The following is a 14,748-nucleotide window of genomic DNA, read 5'->3' as shown; positions in this document are numbered from 1 at the left end:
GTATTCAGGCCAGCAGATCACCGTAGCTAGAGGTTGTTTCGAGTATGGAGATTTCAGTCATGTGCAAAGATTCTGCCCTAGGCTACGGGGCAAGTTAGTGCAATAGGGCCAGCAACCCATGATTACAGCACCAGCTGTCCAGCTGCCTAGAGGCGGAGGATAGGTGGGTAGGGGTCGTCCTAGAGGTGGAGGCCATACAGGTGGAGGTTAGCCAGCTACTGTTCAGTCAGGAGGAGACCATCCAGTCGGTGCTCCAGCTACCTATTCATATGTGTCATCTCTGTTTGCTCATTTCTTGGATATTTCTTGTTAGTCCTTGGATACTCCTGTTTATGTGTCCACTCCTATAAGCAATTCTATTGTTGTGGATTGGATATATCGATCCTGAGTGGTCACATTCTATGGATACGAGACTAGAGCGAACCTTCTGTTGCTTGATATGACCGACTTTGAGGTCATCCTGGGCATGGACTGGCTATCCCCATATCACGCCATCCTTGATTGCCATGCCAAGACTATTACCTTAGCGATGCTAGAGTTGCCTAGATTGGAGTGGAAGGGTTCATCTATCAGTACATCTAGTCGGGTTATCTCTTTTCTACAAGGCTCGACATATGGTCGAGAAGGGTTGTTTGGCTTATCTATCTTATGTTCGGGATACTATCGCGAGAGACTCCAATGATCGATTCAGTGCCAGTAGTCCGGAGTTCTCAGATGTGTTTCCTTCTGACCTTCCAGGCATGCCACCAGATCGTAATATCGATTTTTGTATTGACTTGGCTCCAGATACCCAGCCTATATCTATCCCACCATACCGTATGGCTCCAAAAGAGTTGAAGGAGCAGCTTGAGGAGTTGCTAGAAAAAGGGTTAGTCAGGCCAAGTGTATCACTTTGGGGTGCACCAGTTTTATTTGTGAAGAAGAAAGATGGGACTATGCGGATGTGCATTGATTACCGCCAGTTGAAAAAAGTTGCCATTAAGAACAAGCACCCGTTGTCGTGTATTGATGATTTGTTTGACCAGTTACAGGATAATAGGGTGTTCTCTAATATCGAATTGAGATCGGGGTACCATCAGTTGAAGATTCGGGACTCGGATGTTCCGAACAATGCTTTTCGTACTAGACATGGCCATTATGAGTTTCTAGTGATGTTCTTCGGCTTGACTAATGCCCCAGCGTTGTTTATGGATTTGATGAATAGGGTGTTCAGAGCTTACATTGATTTTTTTGTCATTGTCTTCATTGATGACATTTTGATCTACTCGCGTAGCATGGAGGAGCACGAGCAGCATTTGAGAGTGGTGCTTCAGACCTTACGGGAACATAAGCTATATGCTAAGTTCTCCAAGTGTGAATTGTGGCTAGATTCTGCAACATTCTTGGGGCATGTTACATCAGGCGAGGGTATTAAGGTGGATCCTAAGAAGATTGAGGCAGTTTAGAGTTGGCCTCGTCCTACAACGGCGACTGAGATCAGGAGTTTCTTGGGGTTAGTAGGTTATTATCACCGGTTTGTGGAGGGATTCTCATCTATTGCAGCACCTTTGACTAGAATGACCCTTGAAGGGTGCTCCGCATTGGTCCGATGATTGTGAGGCGAGTTTCTAGAAGCTCAAGATAGCTTTGACTACAACATCAGTTTTAGTATTGCCTTCCGGTTTGGGGATGTATACTATGTAGTGTGATGTTTCACGGATTGGTTTGGGTTATGTATTAATGTAGGAGAGGCGAGTTATTGATATGCTTCATGTCAGTTGAAGCTCCATGAAAAGAATTATCTTGTGCACAATTTGAAGTTGGTCGCGATTGTTCATGCTCTTAAGATTTGGAGGAATTATCTTTATGGAGTGTCCTGTGAGGTTTACACGGATCATCGCAGCTTACAGCATTTGTTCAAGCAAATGGATCTCAATTTGAGGTGGCGTATATGGCTTAAGTTATTAAAGGATTATGATATCACCATTCTTTATCATCCGAGCAATGCGAATGTAGTCGCAGATGGCTTGAGCAGAAAGGCGGAGAGTATGGGTATCTTGGCATTCATTTCAACAGAGGAGAGGCCACTAGCTTTGGACATTCAGTCCTTGGCTAACAGACTTGTAAGGTTGGATATTTCAAAGCCCAGTCGAGTCCTTGCATGCATCGTTGCCCAGTCTTCGCTATTGGAGCAGATCAAGGCTCGATAGTTTGATGATTTGCACCTGATAGTTCTCAAAGAGACGGTACTACAAGGAGGTTTCTATTGGCGAGGATGGTGTTCTGCGACTCCAGGGTCGTCTATGTGTTCCTAATGTCGATGGCTTGAGGGAGAGGATTCTAGTGGAGGCACATAGTTCTCGATATTCCATCCATCTAGGTGCTACGAAGATGTATCGCGACCCGAGGTAGCATTATTGGTGGCGGCGGATGAAGAAAGACATAGTTGAGTATGTAGCTAGATGCCTAAATTGCCAGCAGGTTAAGTATGAGCACCATAGGCCAGGTGGCCTACTCCAACAGATGACTATACCGGAGTGGAAATGGGAGCGCATTACTATGGACTTCGTAGTTGGGTTGCTGCGGACCTTGCGGAAGTTTGATGTTGTTTGGGTCATTGTCGACAGGCTGACCAAGTCGGCATACTTTATTCTAGTTGTGACTACGTATACTTCAGATAGGTTGGCCCAGATTTATATTCAGGAGATAGTTTTGTTGCATGGTGTGCCCATTTTCATCATATTAGATAGAGGCCCTCAGTTTACTTCGCATTTATGGAGAGCAGTATAGAGTGAGTTGGGGACCCGTGTAGAGCTCAGCAAAGCATTTCATCCACAGACCAACGGGTAGTCAGAGCGGACAATTCAGATCTTGGAGGACATACTCAAAGCATGTGTGATTGACTTTGGAGGGCAGTGAGAACGATTCTTACCTTTGGCAGAGTTTTCTTACAACGACAGTTATTAGTCCAACATTGAGATGGCTCCATTTGAGACTTTATATGGTCCGCGATATCGTTCTCCCATCGGGTGGTTTGAGTCAGGCCAAGCTAAGTTATTTGGTACTGATTTGGTGAAGGATGCCTTAGAAAAGGTAAAGTTGATTCAGGAGCGACTTCACACAGCACAGTCCAAACAGAAGAGTTACGTGGATCAGAAGGCGTATGCTTTATCATTTATGGTGAATGAGAAGGTTCTCCTGAAAGTCTCGCCGATGAAGGGGATTATGAGATTCGGGAAGAAGGGCAAGTTGAGCCCAAGGTTTATAGGCTTATTTGAGATGCTGAGGTGAGTTGGGAGGATGCTTATGAGCTTGCTTTGCCTTCCAGTCTATCGGGAGTTCATCCAGTCTTCCACGTGTCTATGCTCCATAGGTATCATGCCGACTTGCCACATATGTTAGACTTCAGCACAATTCAGTTAGATGAAAGCCTAGGTTATGAGGAGGAGCCAGTTGCCATTATTGATAGGCAGGTTCGCCAGTTGAGATCCAAGAGGATTTCTGCGGTAAGGTCCAGTAGAGGGGCCAACCAGTCGAGGAGGCGACCTGGCAGTTTGAGGAGGACATGCGGAGCAGATATCCACACCTTTTTAGCACTCCAGGTATGATTCTAAACCCGTTCAAGGATGAACATTTGTTTAAGAGGTGGAGAATGTAATGACCCGACCGGTTATTTTGCTTTCTAGAACCTCGATCCCCTAAATAAGACTCCCCATATGTGCTTTTACTATTTTATGACTTACGAGGATGGTTAGTTCGGAATTTGGAAGAGTTCGGGTTGGAATCGGAACACTTGGTTCCTTAAGTTGGCCTTAAAAGGCTAAGTTTGACTTCGGTCAATATTTTGAGTAAACGACCTAGGAATCGGGATTTGAAGGTTCCAACAAGTTTGTATGATGATTTCGGACTTGGGCATATGTTCGGATCGGGTTTTGGATGACCCGGGAGCGTTTCGGTGCCTAATAGTGAAAGTTGGTTCTTTGAAGGTTTTGAAGTTCTTTAAATTTGGTTTGGATTAGGTTTTGGTTATATCGAGGTCCGAATGGGATATCAAGACTGAGAATAGTTCTGTCATGTCATTTAAGACTTGTACACAAAATTTGGTGTCATTCCGAATAGTTTAAGTACGTTTCGGCGCATTAGGAGTAAATTGAAGAATTTAAAGTTCAAATTTTGATTCAATTGGTTTGGGGGTGTGACTCTTAGTTTTGATGTTGTTTTGGGCATTCCGAGAGTTCGAGCGAGTCTGTTTTATGATTTTAAACATGTTGATATGTTCAAGTGGGGCCCGGGGACCCCGGGTGTCAATCGGACGAGGCTCGGACCAAGTTTAGACTTGGAGTAGCAGCTGAAGCTTCAAGCTTCTGGTGTAATCGCACATGCGCTTAGACAGCTGCAGGTGCGAGCTCGCAGAAGCGAGCACTTGACCGCAGAATCAGCCCAGAAGGGGCTGCCTAGCCATTGCAGAAGCGCAAGCCAGGCCGCACCTGCGAAGGCGCAGGTGCGAAGGAGATTTTCGCAGGAGTGGGGGAGGGTCGCAGTTGCATTGGGTAAGCCGTAGAAGCGGCTAGCTAGGCACAGAAGCAGGAATGGGCCATTTGGGAAAGGCTAGCATCTGTGATAATTTTTTCGCATATGCTGAGCCGCAGAAATGCCCAAACCTCCGTATATTCGAAAATCGCAAAAGGCAGACCCTTCATTTGATGCGGGACTTAGTCATTTTTGGCTCATTTTGTTCCATTGTTGGGTGATTCTTGGAGCTCTCAAAGAGGGGATTTTGTCTAACACTTTGAGATAAGTAATTTCTACCAATTATGAGTTAAATATATAGGTTATGGGTAGATTATAACATGTAAATTACTGAAAAATCACGGTTTTAGGTGAAAACCTAGGGTTTTGATAAAAATAGGATTTAACCACGAAATTTGTTATGAAACTTAGTAAAAATCATATATTTGAGTTCATGAGGTTATGGGTAACAACTTTCTTCGAAAATTTCCGGAATCCGGGCATGACGACCCGAGGGGGAATTTTAGGGATTCTTCAAATAGGCTTCGGAAATCACTTTGATAGTTAGAATATGAATTTTTGAATATGTATTGATTATTTTATATAATATTTGACTAGTTTCGAGTCGTTTGGCATCGAATTGAGGGTTTGAGCAGAATCTTGGACCAAAAAGTAGGCTTTGAAGCGGGTAAGTCTCTTTTCTAACATTGTAAGAGGGAATTAATCCCATATGTGAATTAATTAATGTGTGTTCCTATTTATGGGGGCTACGTACGCACGAGGTGACGAGAATCCGTACGTAGCTACTAATTATGCTACTGTCTGGGTAGTCTAGGACTCATATCATGCTATACTTGAAATGTTTGTACTTGTTAACTTAATTGCCTAAGTCATATTGAAAATTAATAAAAGAATTGTAAAAGGTTAAATTTCACTACTTGAAGTTGTGAATGGGACACTTGACTGTTATTGAGAATTTGTGTTTCTTTAAAGTATTTTCTATTTGTGGAGCGGGCCGAACGCCTCGATAGTAGATAGATGCATCTATGGTTCGTGTCGTTCGACCCTCGGTAGTGCACAATTTAAATATTATTATGTTGGATCGGGTCGTACGACCTCAGCATAACTTGCGCATGATAAATCTATGGAACCAATTATAATTGATATTGTTCATTGACTTGAGACATAAATTGTTAAATGATGGAAAATAAACTCGAGATATACTCTTAGCGGAAGAAAAAGTGTAAATATCCTTCCTGTTATTGAGCTTTCTTCCATATTTATGTCATCCATACTTAGTTATTATTTTGACATCTTAATGTTGGCCCATCGTAAGTGTCAAAGTTGACCCCTCATCACTACTTCTTCGAGGTTAGACTGGATACTTATTAGGTACATATTGTTTATGTACTCATACTACACTTCTGCACTTGATGTGTAGGATCTGAGGCAGGTGCATCTGGATATCAGTCTGGCGCGCACACTTGATCCCTCTTACAAGACTATATGATGAGCTGCCTTCCCAGTCGTTCTGCAGTAGCAGGAGTCTTTCTTTTGTTATTGTTCTATCTATTTTATTTCAGACAATAGAGTAATAATCTTTTGTATATTCTACTAGTAGCTCATACTTTTGTGACACCAGGTCTTGGCACACACGCTAGTAGACTTGTGGTTTTGGTCCATTTTCTATGGTTATGATTGCATTCGGTTGCTTTCGTTTTATTTATTTTAAATTTGTTATTTCTTAAATATTTTAAATTAAGGGAGTTTAATTACTTGGAAATTTATTAAAAAGAGAAATCACGGGGTTAGTTCACTGTTAGCTGGCCTAGCGGGGATGCTGGGCACCATCACGACCTATAATAAAATTGGATCGTGACAACATGGTATCAGAGCATTATGTTCACATAGTTTGCACAAGTTATGTGCATGCATAATAGAGTCTTGCAGATCGGTGCGGAGACGTCCGTACTTATCTTCGAGAGGCTATAGTGTGTTAGGAAACTACTTTCTATTCGTCTCCTATCGTGCAGTTGATGGTGTACTAAGTTTCTTCTCTTATTCCCTCACATATGGTTAGAACATGCACGACAGACGTTCCAGACCCGAGAGGGGCTGCCACCCCTATTGCTAGAGGCCGAGGGAGAGCACCAGCCCGAGGTAGGGACGAGGACATCCCAGAGTTACCCCGGTTGCACCATCAGCGGATCCAATGAAGGATCCCATTATTGAGGAGCAAGGCGAGGTGCCCGCAGCAAAGCCAGCCCTGGTCGATTTTATGTCAGCACCGGACTTTTAGGAGGTCATGGGTCATATGCTACAGTTCATGGATTCCATGACCCAGGCTAGTTTATTTTCAACAGACCCAGCCACATCCCAGGTGGGAGGGGGAGCACAGACTCCTACCTCTCAGGCTTCGGGACATGCAGCTGTCATATTACAGACCCCTGGTGCACTACTCATGGGCGATGCCCAACCAATTGCAGCAGCGGTACCTGAGCCTAGACCAGTTGCGGCCAGCGAGCCATAGAAGCTATTGGATAGATGGACTTGGATACACCCTCATGTCTTTGAAGGTGAGAAACATGAGGATCCCCAGGACTTCGTTGATTGGTGTAGGGACAAACTACATAACATGAGGATATTGGAGTCCCATGGGGTGGATTTCACTACTTTTCAGCTTAGAGGGCAAGGCCCATAGGTAGTGGCAATCTTATCTTCTTGGCAGACCAGCAGGTTCTCCTCACATGATGTGGGACCAATTTACACGCCTATTTTTGGATAGGTATATGCCACTATAAAGCATTAAATGAGCAATAAATGGGAGAACGGGGCTACATCTCTCAAAACGACCGGCCGGGTTGTTACAATCATTTCGTGGGATGATGAGAGTCAATCTTCTACAAATAGAGGTATCTTTCTTGAGCATTTGCAATGGTATGGAGATATTGATTGGGATGTCGAAAGCATTATATTAAAAATTGTTCCAAGAAATGAAATGATGTGTTCTCCAAATATTTAAAAAGATATTGGTGATGCTTCTGCTAAAGAAACAATCAAAGTTATCATTGAAGATATGGATAAGCATTTTTTTGGGATACTAGTTGATAAATCAAAAGATATATCACACTAGGAGCAAATGATACTTGTTTTGAGATACATTAACAAAGAAGGCAAAGTAATAGAGAGATTTGTTGGTATTGTTCATTTTAGTAATATATTGGCTATGTCATTGAAAAAGGCAATCTGCTCTTTTCTTTCTTATCACTCATTAAGTCCAACACAAATACGTGGGCAAGGTTATGATGGGGCTACTAACATGCAGGGAGAGCTAAATGGTGTTAAGACTTTGATTTTGAATGAGACTCCACCAGCATATTGCATTCACTGTTTTGCTCACCAAATACAATTAACACTATGGCTCTTGCAAAGAAATATTCAGATGTAGATGAAACTTTTTGTATAGTTTCTAATGCCTTAAATATTGATGGAGCATCTTTTTAGCGCAGGGATTTGCTTCAAGAACATCAAGCTGAAAAAGTTAGAGGAGTTGCTCAAATCAGGTGAAGTGCATATTAAACGAGGATTAAATCAAGAATGTGGGTTTCAACGACCAAGTGATACTAGTTGAGGTTCTCATTATAAATTATTGGATAATCTTATTGTCCTATTTCCATCAATTATTCATGTGCTTGAATTTACTGCACGTGAGTGTCCAAACTATACCGATAAAATTGTTGCTAAGATTCTTATGGGTAAGATCAAGGAATTTGATTTTGCTTTTATGTTGCACTTGATGTTAAAAGTTCTAATAATGGCAGATGAGTTGAGCTGTGCATTAAAAAGGATGGATCAAGATATTGTCAATGTTATGGGACTCATTGCTCTTACAATGCAACAATTGCAAACAATGAGGAATAGTATATTTGAATCTTTAATGGAAAGTTGCCTCTCCTTTATGTTATAAACATGATATAATGATTCCAAAGACGGACGCTCATTTTTCTAGGAAATCGAAGCGTAGAGCTCTTGATGTTACATATTTTCATCATTTGCGTGTTAAAATTTTTGATGTTGTTATAGATTTGCATCATCAAGAGCTTAAATGTTGCTTTGATGCTATGAGTACTAACTTACTCCTCAATATGACTAGTTTAAATACAGTTAATTCATTTGGTAACTTTGATAAGAACGGGATAATGAGGTTGGCTGAATATATTCGAATGAGTTTGATAGCAACAAGCTTCGAGATCTCCATTGTCGACTTGATAGTTTTTAGTTTATGCTTGTGGTGTTAGCAAGAGGTTCTTTGGCATGAAGGGAACTAGTGTCTAAAGGTTAAGTCTGATCTGCACCAAACTTGGCCGCTTGTTTATTTGCTTATTAAGTTGACTCTCATTCTTCCTGTTACTACAACTTCTGTAGGACGAGCTTTCTCATCCATGGACTATATAAAAAATGAACTTTGTACCAACATCGGTGATGAATTTTAAATAGTTGTTTAGTTTGCTATGTAGAGCGTAAGATATTTGCAAGTGTTAGCAATGATGCTATTATTCATCGTTTTCAACATATGAAAAGTCGTCGAGTACAGTAGTGCATTATGACTAGAAGTCCTTTTTTTATTTATAATTATAACATTATTATTGTGACTTGTGGCTAGAAGTCATTTTTGGTAATGATAATAGTAATCATTTTTCTCATTAATTTTTTTTATTGCCTCGTTGGAATAATTTGCACTTATACAATGTGATTGATAGCACCTTTATATTTAAAGAAAGTGATCACACACGATCTTAAATCTTGGATTTGGCACTGTTCGGGAGTGCTTTAAGTTGGACCTTACATAACAGTATCAAGTTTGAGAATACGAGGTAATAAAACAAATATATTTTGCATCATGATAGTACAACTTATTCCACTATACAAATTAAAGGGGCATTAATTTGTTTTCCCTTGGGCATGATAATATTGTAAAATTTACTCAGGGGATAACAGTAAGAAAATAAAGTATTAAATAATAGAATAAAGAGCAAAAACCCTCACAAGTTTTCCTTTATGAAACAAAAATATGATCATTTTCCACTAGGGAAGATTTTCATTTCATCAAAATGCGTTTTTTGCTCTTCCTTGTTACAGATCTAACAAACTTTACAACGTTTGACCCACAATTTATTTTGCTAAAATCCCCTTATAATAATTTTCCTACAACAATATATAGTCTATTATACATACAATATTTGCTAAAATAACTAATTATTTGACCAAGAAAATGAAGGCGAAGTTGGTGGAGACGAATATGAGCACGATGAAGAATAAGAGCTTGTGGGCTTCATAGATGGATTTCTAACCATTAATGGAACCATATCTTCAAGTAATCCTTGTGAGCCCATTCCACCAAAGCCCAATTTCTGTTCAAAGTCTATAACTGGGCTTAGATTAACACATTTTGGGCTTTCATCAACTTCGCTTGCATTTTCAGATTCTTCGTTATGGGCTTTTGAATTGGTCAATTTGGGCTTTTTATTGGGCTGCTCAAGAAATTGAGTTGGATCGAGCGTGAGAAATGGGTAAGCGAAATGGAGGTGAAAGCCTTCGTAAGTGATTACCAAAGTGTCCGGTTCATCGCTGGACCGCTCCACTTGCTTTTTCGCCCCACACCTTGGATTTGTGCATTTGTAGTAGCTCCTGTTTAAAAACAATTCAATAACATCAATAAGCAATTCTGATAATTTTTGGTTATTCTTTTTTCAAATAGTTTATAAGTATAAAAACTTCGATTTATAGTATTTTTATGTAGAGGATTAATAGATAGTTGTGCGCTTTTCTTTTCAGTACTAGTAGTATCAGGGTAGTCCTGTATTTTCTTATTCGTAAATTTTTATTACTATTTGATGTTTCTTTCGAGCCGTGGAAATAACCTCTTGCAAAAATATAGGGTAAGACTGCATACAATAGACTCTTGTGGTCCGGCCCTTCCTCAAACCTCGTGCATAGAGGGAGCTTAGTGCATTGGGCTGCCCTTTACTTGATGTTTCTTTCGCTTTGGTTTTTTACTATCCTGCTTGTTGCTATTGTTGTTTTCTCATCTTTTCTAGAGCCGATGTCTATTAAACACTATTCTCCTCACACCTCACTTGTGAGATTGGGCTAGGCTTGTTAATGTTGTTGTTATGTATTTTTTTGTTTAAGAAAAGATTAATAGTAAAGTAATGTTTGAATAAATAAATAAATGTTGTTAGACCTTTATACTTCAATCTTTGTCATACTTATCGATTATATCACTTAAATATTAAAATTCTACCTATTTGCTAATGGCATATGCAAAGGCTTGGACTGACATTCTATGGAAAGCAATAGAAACAAAACTCTTTTTCTAACAGCAAGAAAATGAGGCAAAAATGCATGAGTATATACCTGGGATATGGGCTATTCTTAATGGATTTCTGGCCGTATTTTCTCCACTTATAACCATCATCAGCCATTGCATTACCACAAGTCTTTATTCTCAAAGTATATTTAGTCTCATTAGTCTCCTGCTTACTCATCATCAAGTTCAATCCTCTCTCCAACCCAAAGGTTCTGCAGCATATGAACAAAATTCATGCTCATTACAAAGAAACAAAAACCAACATTTGCTTTAATTAACTGGAATTAATAAACTGGAGATTCGAGCACATGGACGTTAAGTAGTCAAAAAAGCATATAAGTCTCTATAGATTGACACTGGAAAGTTTTTCATGCTATCAGTATAATTAATTTAACATGTTATAACAAGTACTATCTTTATGCACAAAAACATGCTATACCAAGTTAGCTTACCAATTAACGTTTAAAATTAAATAAAGTATGCAATATATTATTCTTTATACTGTCAGTACATATAACTTATTAATTCGTCGGAAAAACATCGTAAGAAAATTCAGACCTGACATATGAAACATCATGAGATGGATTTCCATAGCTTGTCACTGACAAACGACTCTCTATATCATCCATGTTTGGCCCTGAGGAAACTGCAGAAATGAAGCTCTTTGTTACTACTGAGTTGTCGGTTGAAGAGGGGCAACTGGTTGAATTTGAATCTTGAGGTGCTAAAAAGAATGGTGATTCATTATCAAGAAGTTCTTTTATCAACTCATCATGATAAGTCCATGAATTTTTAAGTTCCTCTAATTCCTCCGTTGCCATTTCACTACTAGTGTACACTAGCTAGCTTTTAGATATATTGGTACTTAGCTATGATTTAACTTGGTAGCAAAAGGGGTTTTAAGAAATTGAGAAAAAGGTGAAGGAGAGTGGAGCAGATGAAGGGGAAGTTCTTGATTTTTGTTTGTGTTTGATTTATTCAGTTATAGCTCTACTACTACTAAGTTATAAAGCTATTATTGGTAGTTGATGTGCTTTATATATATATATATATATATATATATATATATATATATATATATAATTTAAAGAGATAAGGTATGCAGAATCTGTGTGTTATATATATTTTTTTTCTTATACACTTTCTTTATATGTGTCATTCTTACAATACCTGGGAATATTTTCAATTCCAATGTATAATATAATAAGGATATATGTACATTCTAAGCACAAGGTTATTTCAAATTAACTTGACCTTACTTCCAAATTAATAAATATTCTATTTTTTTTTTGGTATTCTATTTTTTCTTTTTCTCTTTTTCCTAGAAGAAAAACTTAGCCACTTCTATTCTCTTTGGTCATAAAAATTACCACAGTATTATCATATTTTTATTTTTTAAAAAAATACACTTGAGCTGTCACAATTTTTATTGAAGATACTGAACTGCTTTTTCTCCTCTTAGTCCGATGCACTAAGCTCCCGCTACGTACGAGAGAGGCCGGACCATAGGAGTTCATTGTATGCAGTTTTACCCTGCATTTCTGCAAGAGACTCTTTCCACGGTTAGAACCCGTGACCACTTGATCACATGTGACATAACAACAACTTTATCGGTTACGTCAGGACTCACTTCAAACTAATTTGCTAAATCTTCTAATCATTTTATCTTGTATATTTGTCCTGCTTTGAATAAAAGTGGACGTAGGCCACCTGAACCATGACTTGTGTTTGGTGTATATGTGAACAAGAGTCAACCACTAAAGAAGGATTTGAAAAGATGCTATTGCAATACTTAATTGGAATAATATTTTGGTCTTAATATTCCTTTATCTATTTTAGGAAAGGTTCTCATGGGCAGTTGAATATCAAGTATAAGTAGTGATGTTAGATTAACTTATATGACAATAATTGAGGTTAGAGTACTCCATAATGGAATTCCAATAATAGCAGAAATACAAGCTTCTAGCTAGTGCTGCTCTAGAATATAAAGCAGAGGTTCAATTTCTTTATTCAAAAGCAGGAGGAATAAGGAATGACTTGCACATTTTCGTAATTTGATTCAAATCGCTTTTTCTGTCTCAAAAATCAAAATAATCACTTTTAGTTTCCTTTTTTGTGTATTTTCCGGGACTGGACTATTTTATGCCAGCTATTATTTTCTATGTTGAATGTATATGCAACCCCTTAAACTTGCTTAGTTTTTTCATTGAGACACTTGAATTAAAAGGGGTATCTATTGGACACGTGAACTAAAACTACACTATACCTATTGAACACATACAACTAGCATGGCACAACAAGTGTAATACACTCGCTTTAAAAGCCCTCAGAGTAATTATAAAAACAAAGTTTGAACAAGTTTTAGGCCCCATTTGTCCATAAATATTTTTTCTTTTTTACAAATTTCTTCTTCAAAAATGTGTTTGTTCATGAAATTTTGCAAGTTTTTGAAAAATTTCCATTTTTTCAAAAAAAAACTTTTTTTTCCCAGTCACAAAACTGCAATATTTTTTCAACAGAAATACAGGTCCAAACACAATTTCAATTTCCAAATACTATTTTTCAACTTAACCAAATACTACTTTTTTCAAAAATTACAATGTTCATGTCAAAACGCCTACTTAATCGGTTTCATATATTTCATAGAAACCTTGCTTTGCTTCGGGTAAGAATAAATGGGTTTTGTGATTGAAAAATAAATTTTAATATGATATGGCTGCCATTTAGTAATTTGGCAAGAGAAATTGTGATGCCATTTAAAAAATAATTTCTGCATGCATTTCGAGGCCATAAAAACCTCTTTCTGTTTTCACCTTGATTTGCATGCGCAGTCCGAGTGCGTAACCGGAAAGCCAATATATGAAAAACTGTGAAAAATGATGAATTTCGGCTTTAAAATGAATTTAAGTTGACTTCGGTCGATATTTTGGGTAAACGGACCCGAACCCATAATGGGACGGTCCCGGAGGGTCCGTAGGAAAATATGGGACTTGGCGGTATGTCCGGAATCGAATTCCGAGGTCCCAAGCCCGAAAAATAAATTTTTAAAGAAAATTATTTTCTGGAATATTTATGAGTTTTTTAAAGTGAAATGTGTTTAAGGTTTGATGGTATCAGGCCCGTATTTTGGTTCCGGAACCCGGTACAGGTCTTATATGTGATTTAAGATAAGTCTGTGAAATTTGGTAAGAAACAGACTTGAAATAACGTGAATCGGATCGTATTTGAGAAAATTGAAAAATTTGAAGTTCTTAAGAAATTTCATGATTTTGATACTAAATTCACAGTTGTTGATATTATTTTAGTGATTTGAATGCATGAGCGAGTCCGTATGATGTTTTTAGGTTGGTGGGCATGTTTGATTTGGAACCCCGAGGGCTTGGGTGAGTTTTGGATAGGCCACGGAGTAGAATTGGACTTGGAAAAATTGCAGGTTTCAGCTGTTCTATTGCAGGCTTCGCATTGTGAGTTCGCAAATGCGAGGGCTGGGTCGCAAATGCGAGTCTTCCATCGCAAATGTGATGCCCCCCCCCCCCCCAGTTACTGGAGATTTGGACCTCGATTTGAGGTACGATTTCAAAACAAATTATATATTTGAGTTCCTGGGAGAATGGGTAATCGGGTTTTAGTTCGAACCTCGAGTTTTGACCATGTGGGCCCGATGGTATTTTTGACTTTTTGGAAAAAACTTTAGAAAACTTATTTCCATACATTAGAAATGTTTCATTTAGCACTTATTAATATTATTAAGTAACTTGTGGCTAGATACGAGTGAGTTAGTGGTGGAATCAAGAGGTAAAGCGATAGTTGAGGCTTGAGTTGTGTTCGTGGCATCGAGGTAAGTGTTTGATCTAACCTTAGCTTGGGGGATAAGGAATCTTGTCTTATTT

General features: G+C 38.7%; 2 protein-coding genes across 2 annotated transcripts; one reads left to right on the top strand and one right to left on the bottom strand.

Moving 5' to 3' along the window:
• The first annotated feature begins 2,958 nt into the window (after nucleotides 1–2,958).
• LOC138873941 (uncharacterized) lies at nucleotides 2,959–8,455 on the top strand. Its single transcript, XM_070152433.1, has 4 exons — nucleotides 2,959–3,266; nucleotides 3,353–3,485; nucleotides 3,999–4,068; nucleotides 8,310–8,455. The coding sequence occupies exons 1-4, from the start codon at nucleotides 2,959–2,961 to the stop codon at nucleotides 8,453–8,455; spliced, it is 657 nt and encodes a 218-aa protein (XP_070008534.1).
• Nucleotides 8,456–9,614: 1,159 nt separating this feature from the next.
• On the bottom strand, nucleotides 9,615–11,836 carry LOC104216274 (probable WRKY transcription factor 49). The gene is made up of 3 exons (XM_009766297.2): nucleotides 11,417–11,836; nucleotides 10,906–11,070; nucleotides 9,615–10,176 (listed from the first exon to the last, which is right to left on the bottom strand). Exons 1-3 carry the CDS (start codon nucleotides 11,677–11,679, stop codon nucleotides 9,741–9,743), a joined length of 864 nt encoding a protein of 287 aa, XP_009764599.1. The 5' UTR covers nucleotides 11,680–11,836; the 3' UTR covers nucleotides 9,615–9,740.
• Nucleotides 11,837–14,748: the final 2,912 nt, after the last annotated feature.

The sequence above is a fragment of the Nicotiana sylvestris genome, chromosome 7, assembly GCF_000393655.2.
Source record: "Nicotiana sylvestris chromosome 7, ASM39365v2, whole genome shotgun sequence".
NCBI lineage: Eukaryota > Viridiplantae > Streptophyta > Magnoliopsida > Solanales > Solanaceae > Nicotiana > Nicotiana sylvestris.
Note: the sequence above shows the minus strand (reverse complement) of the source record. Positions and strands in the feature narration are given on the sequence as shown.

Excerpts from the sequence above, each read along its gene's own strand:
- LOC138873941 (XM_070152433.1), top strand. The coding sequence starts at position 2,959 with ATGGCTCCATTTGAGACTTTATATGGTCCGCGATATCGTTCTCCCATC. Across the intron at positions 3,267-3,352 it reads GGCTTATTTGAGATGCTGAG|GTATCATGCCGACTTGCCAC; the intron begins GTGAGTTGGGAG and ends TATGCTCCATAG. Across the intron at positions 4,069-8,309 it reads TGTCATGTCATTTAAGACTT|ATGAGTTGAGCTGTGCATTA; the intron begins GTACACAAAATT and ends TAATAATGGCAG.
- LOC104216274 (XM_009766297.2), bottom strand. The coding sequence starts at position 11,679 with ATGGCAACGGAGGAATTAGAGGAACTTAAAAATTCATGGACTTATCAT. Across the intron at positions 11,071-11,416 it reads CATGATGTTTCATATGTCAG|AACCTTTGGGTTGGAGAGAG; the intron begins GTCTGAATTTTC and ends CATATGCTGCAG. Across the intron at positions 10,177-10,905 it reads AAGAATAGCCCATATCCCAG|GAGCTACTACAAATGCACAA; the intron begins GTATATACTCAT and ends GTTTTTAAACAG.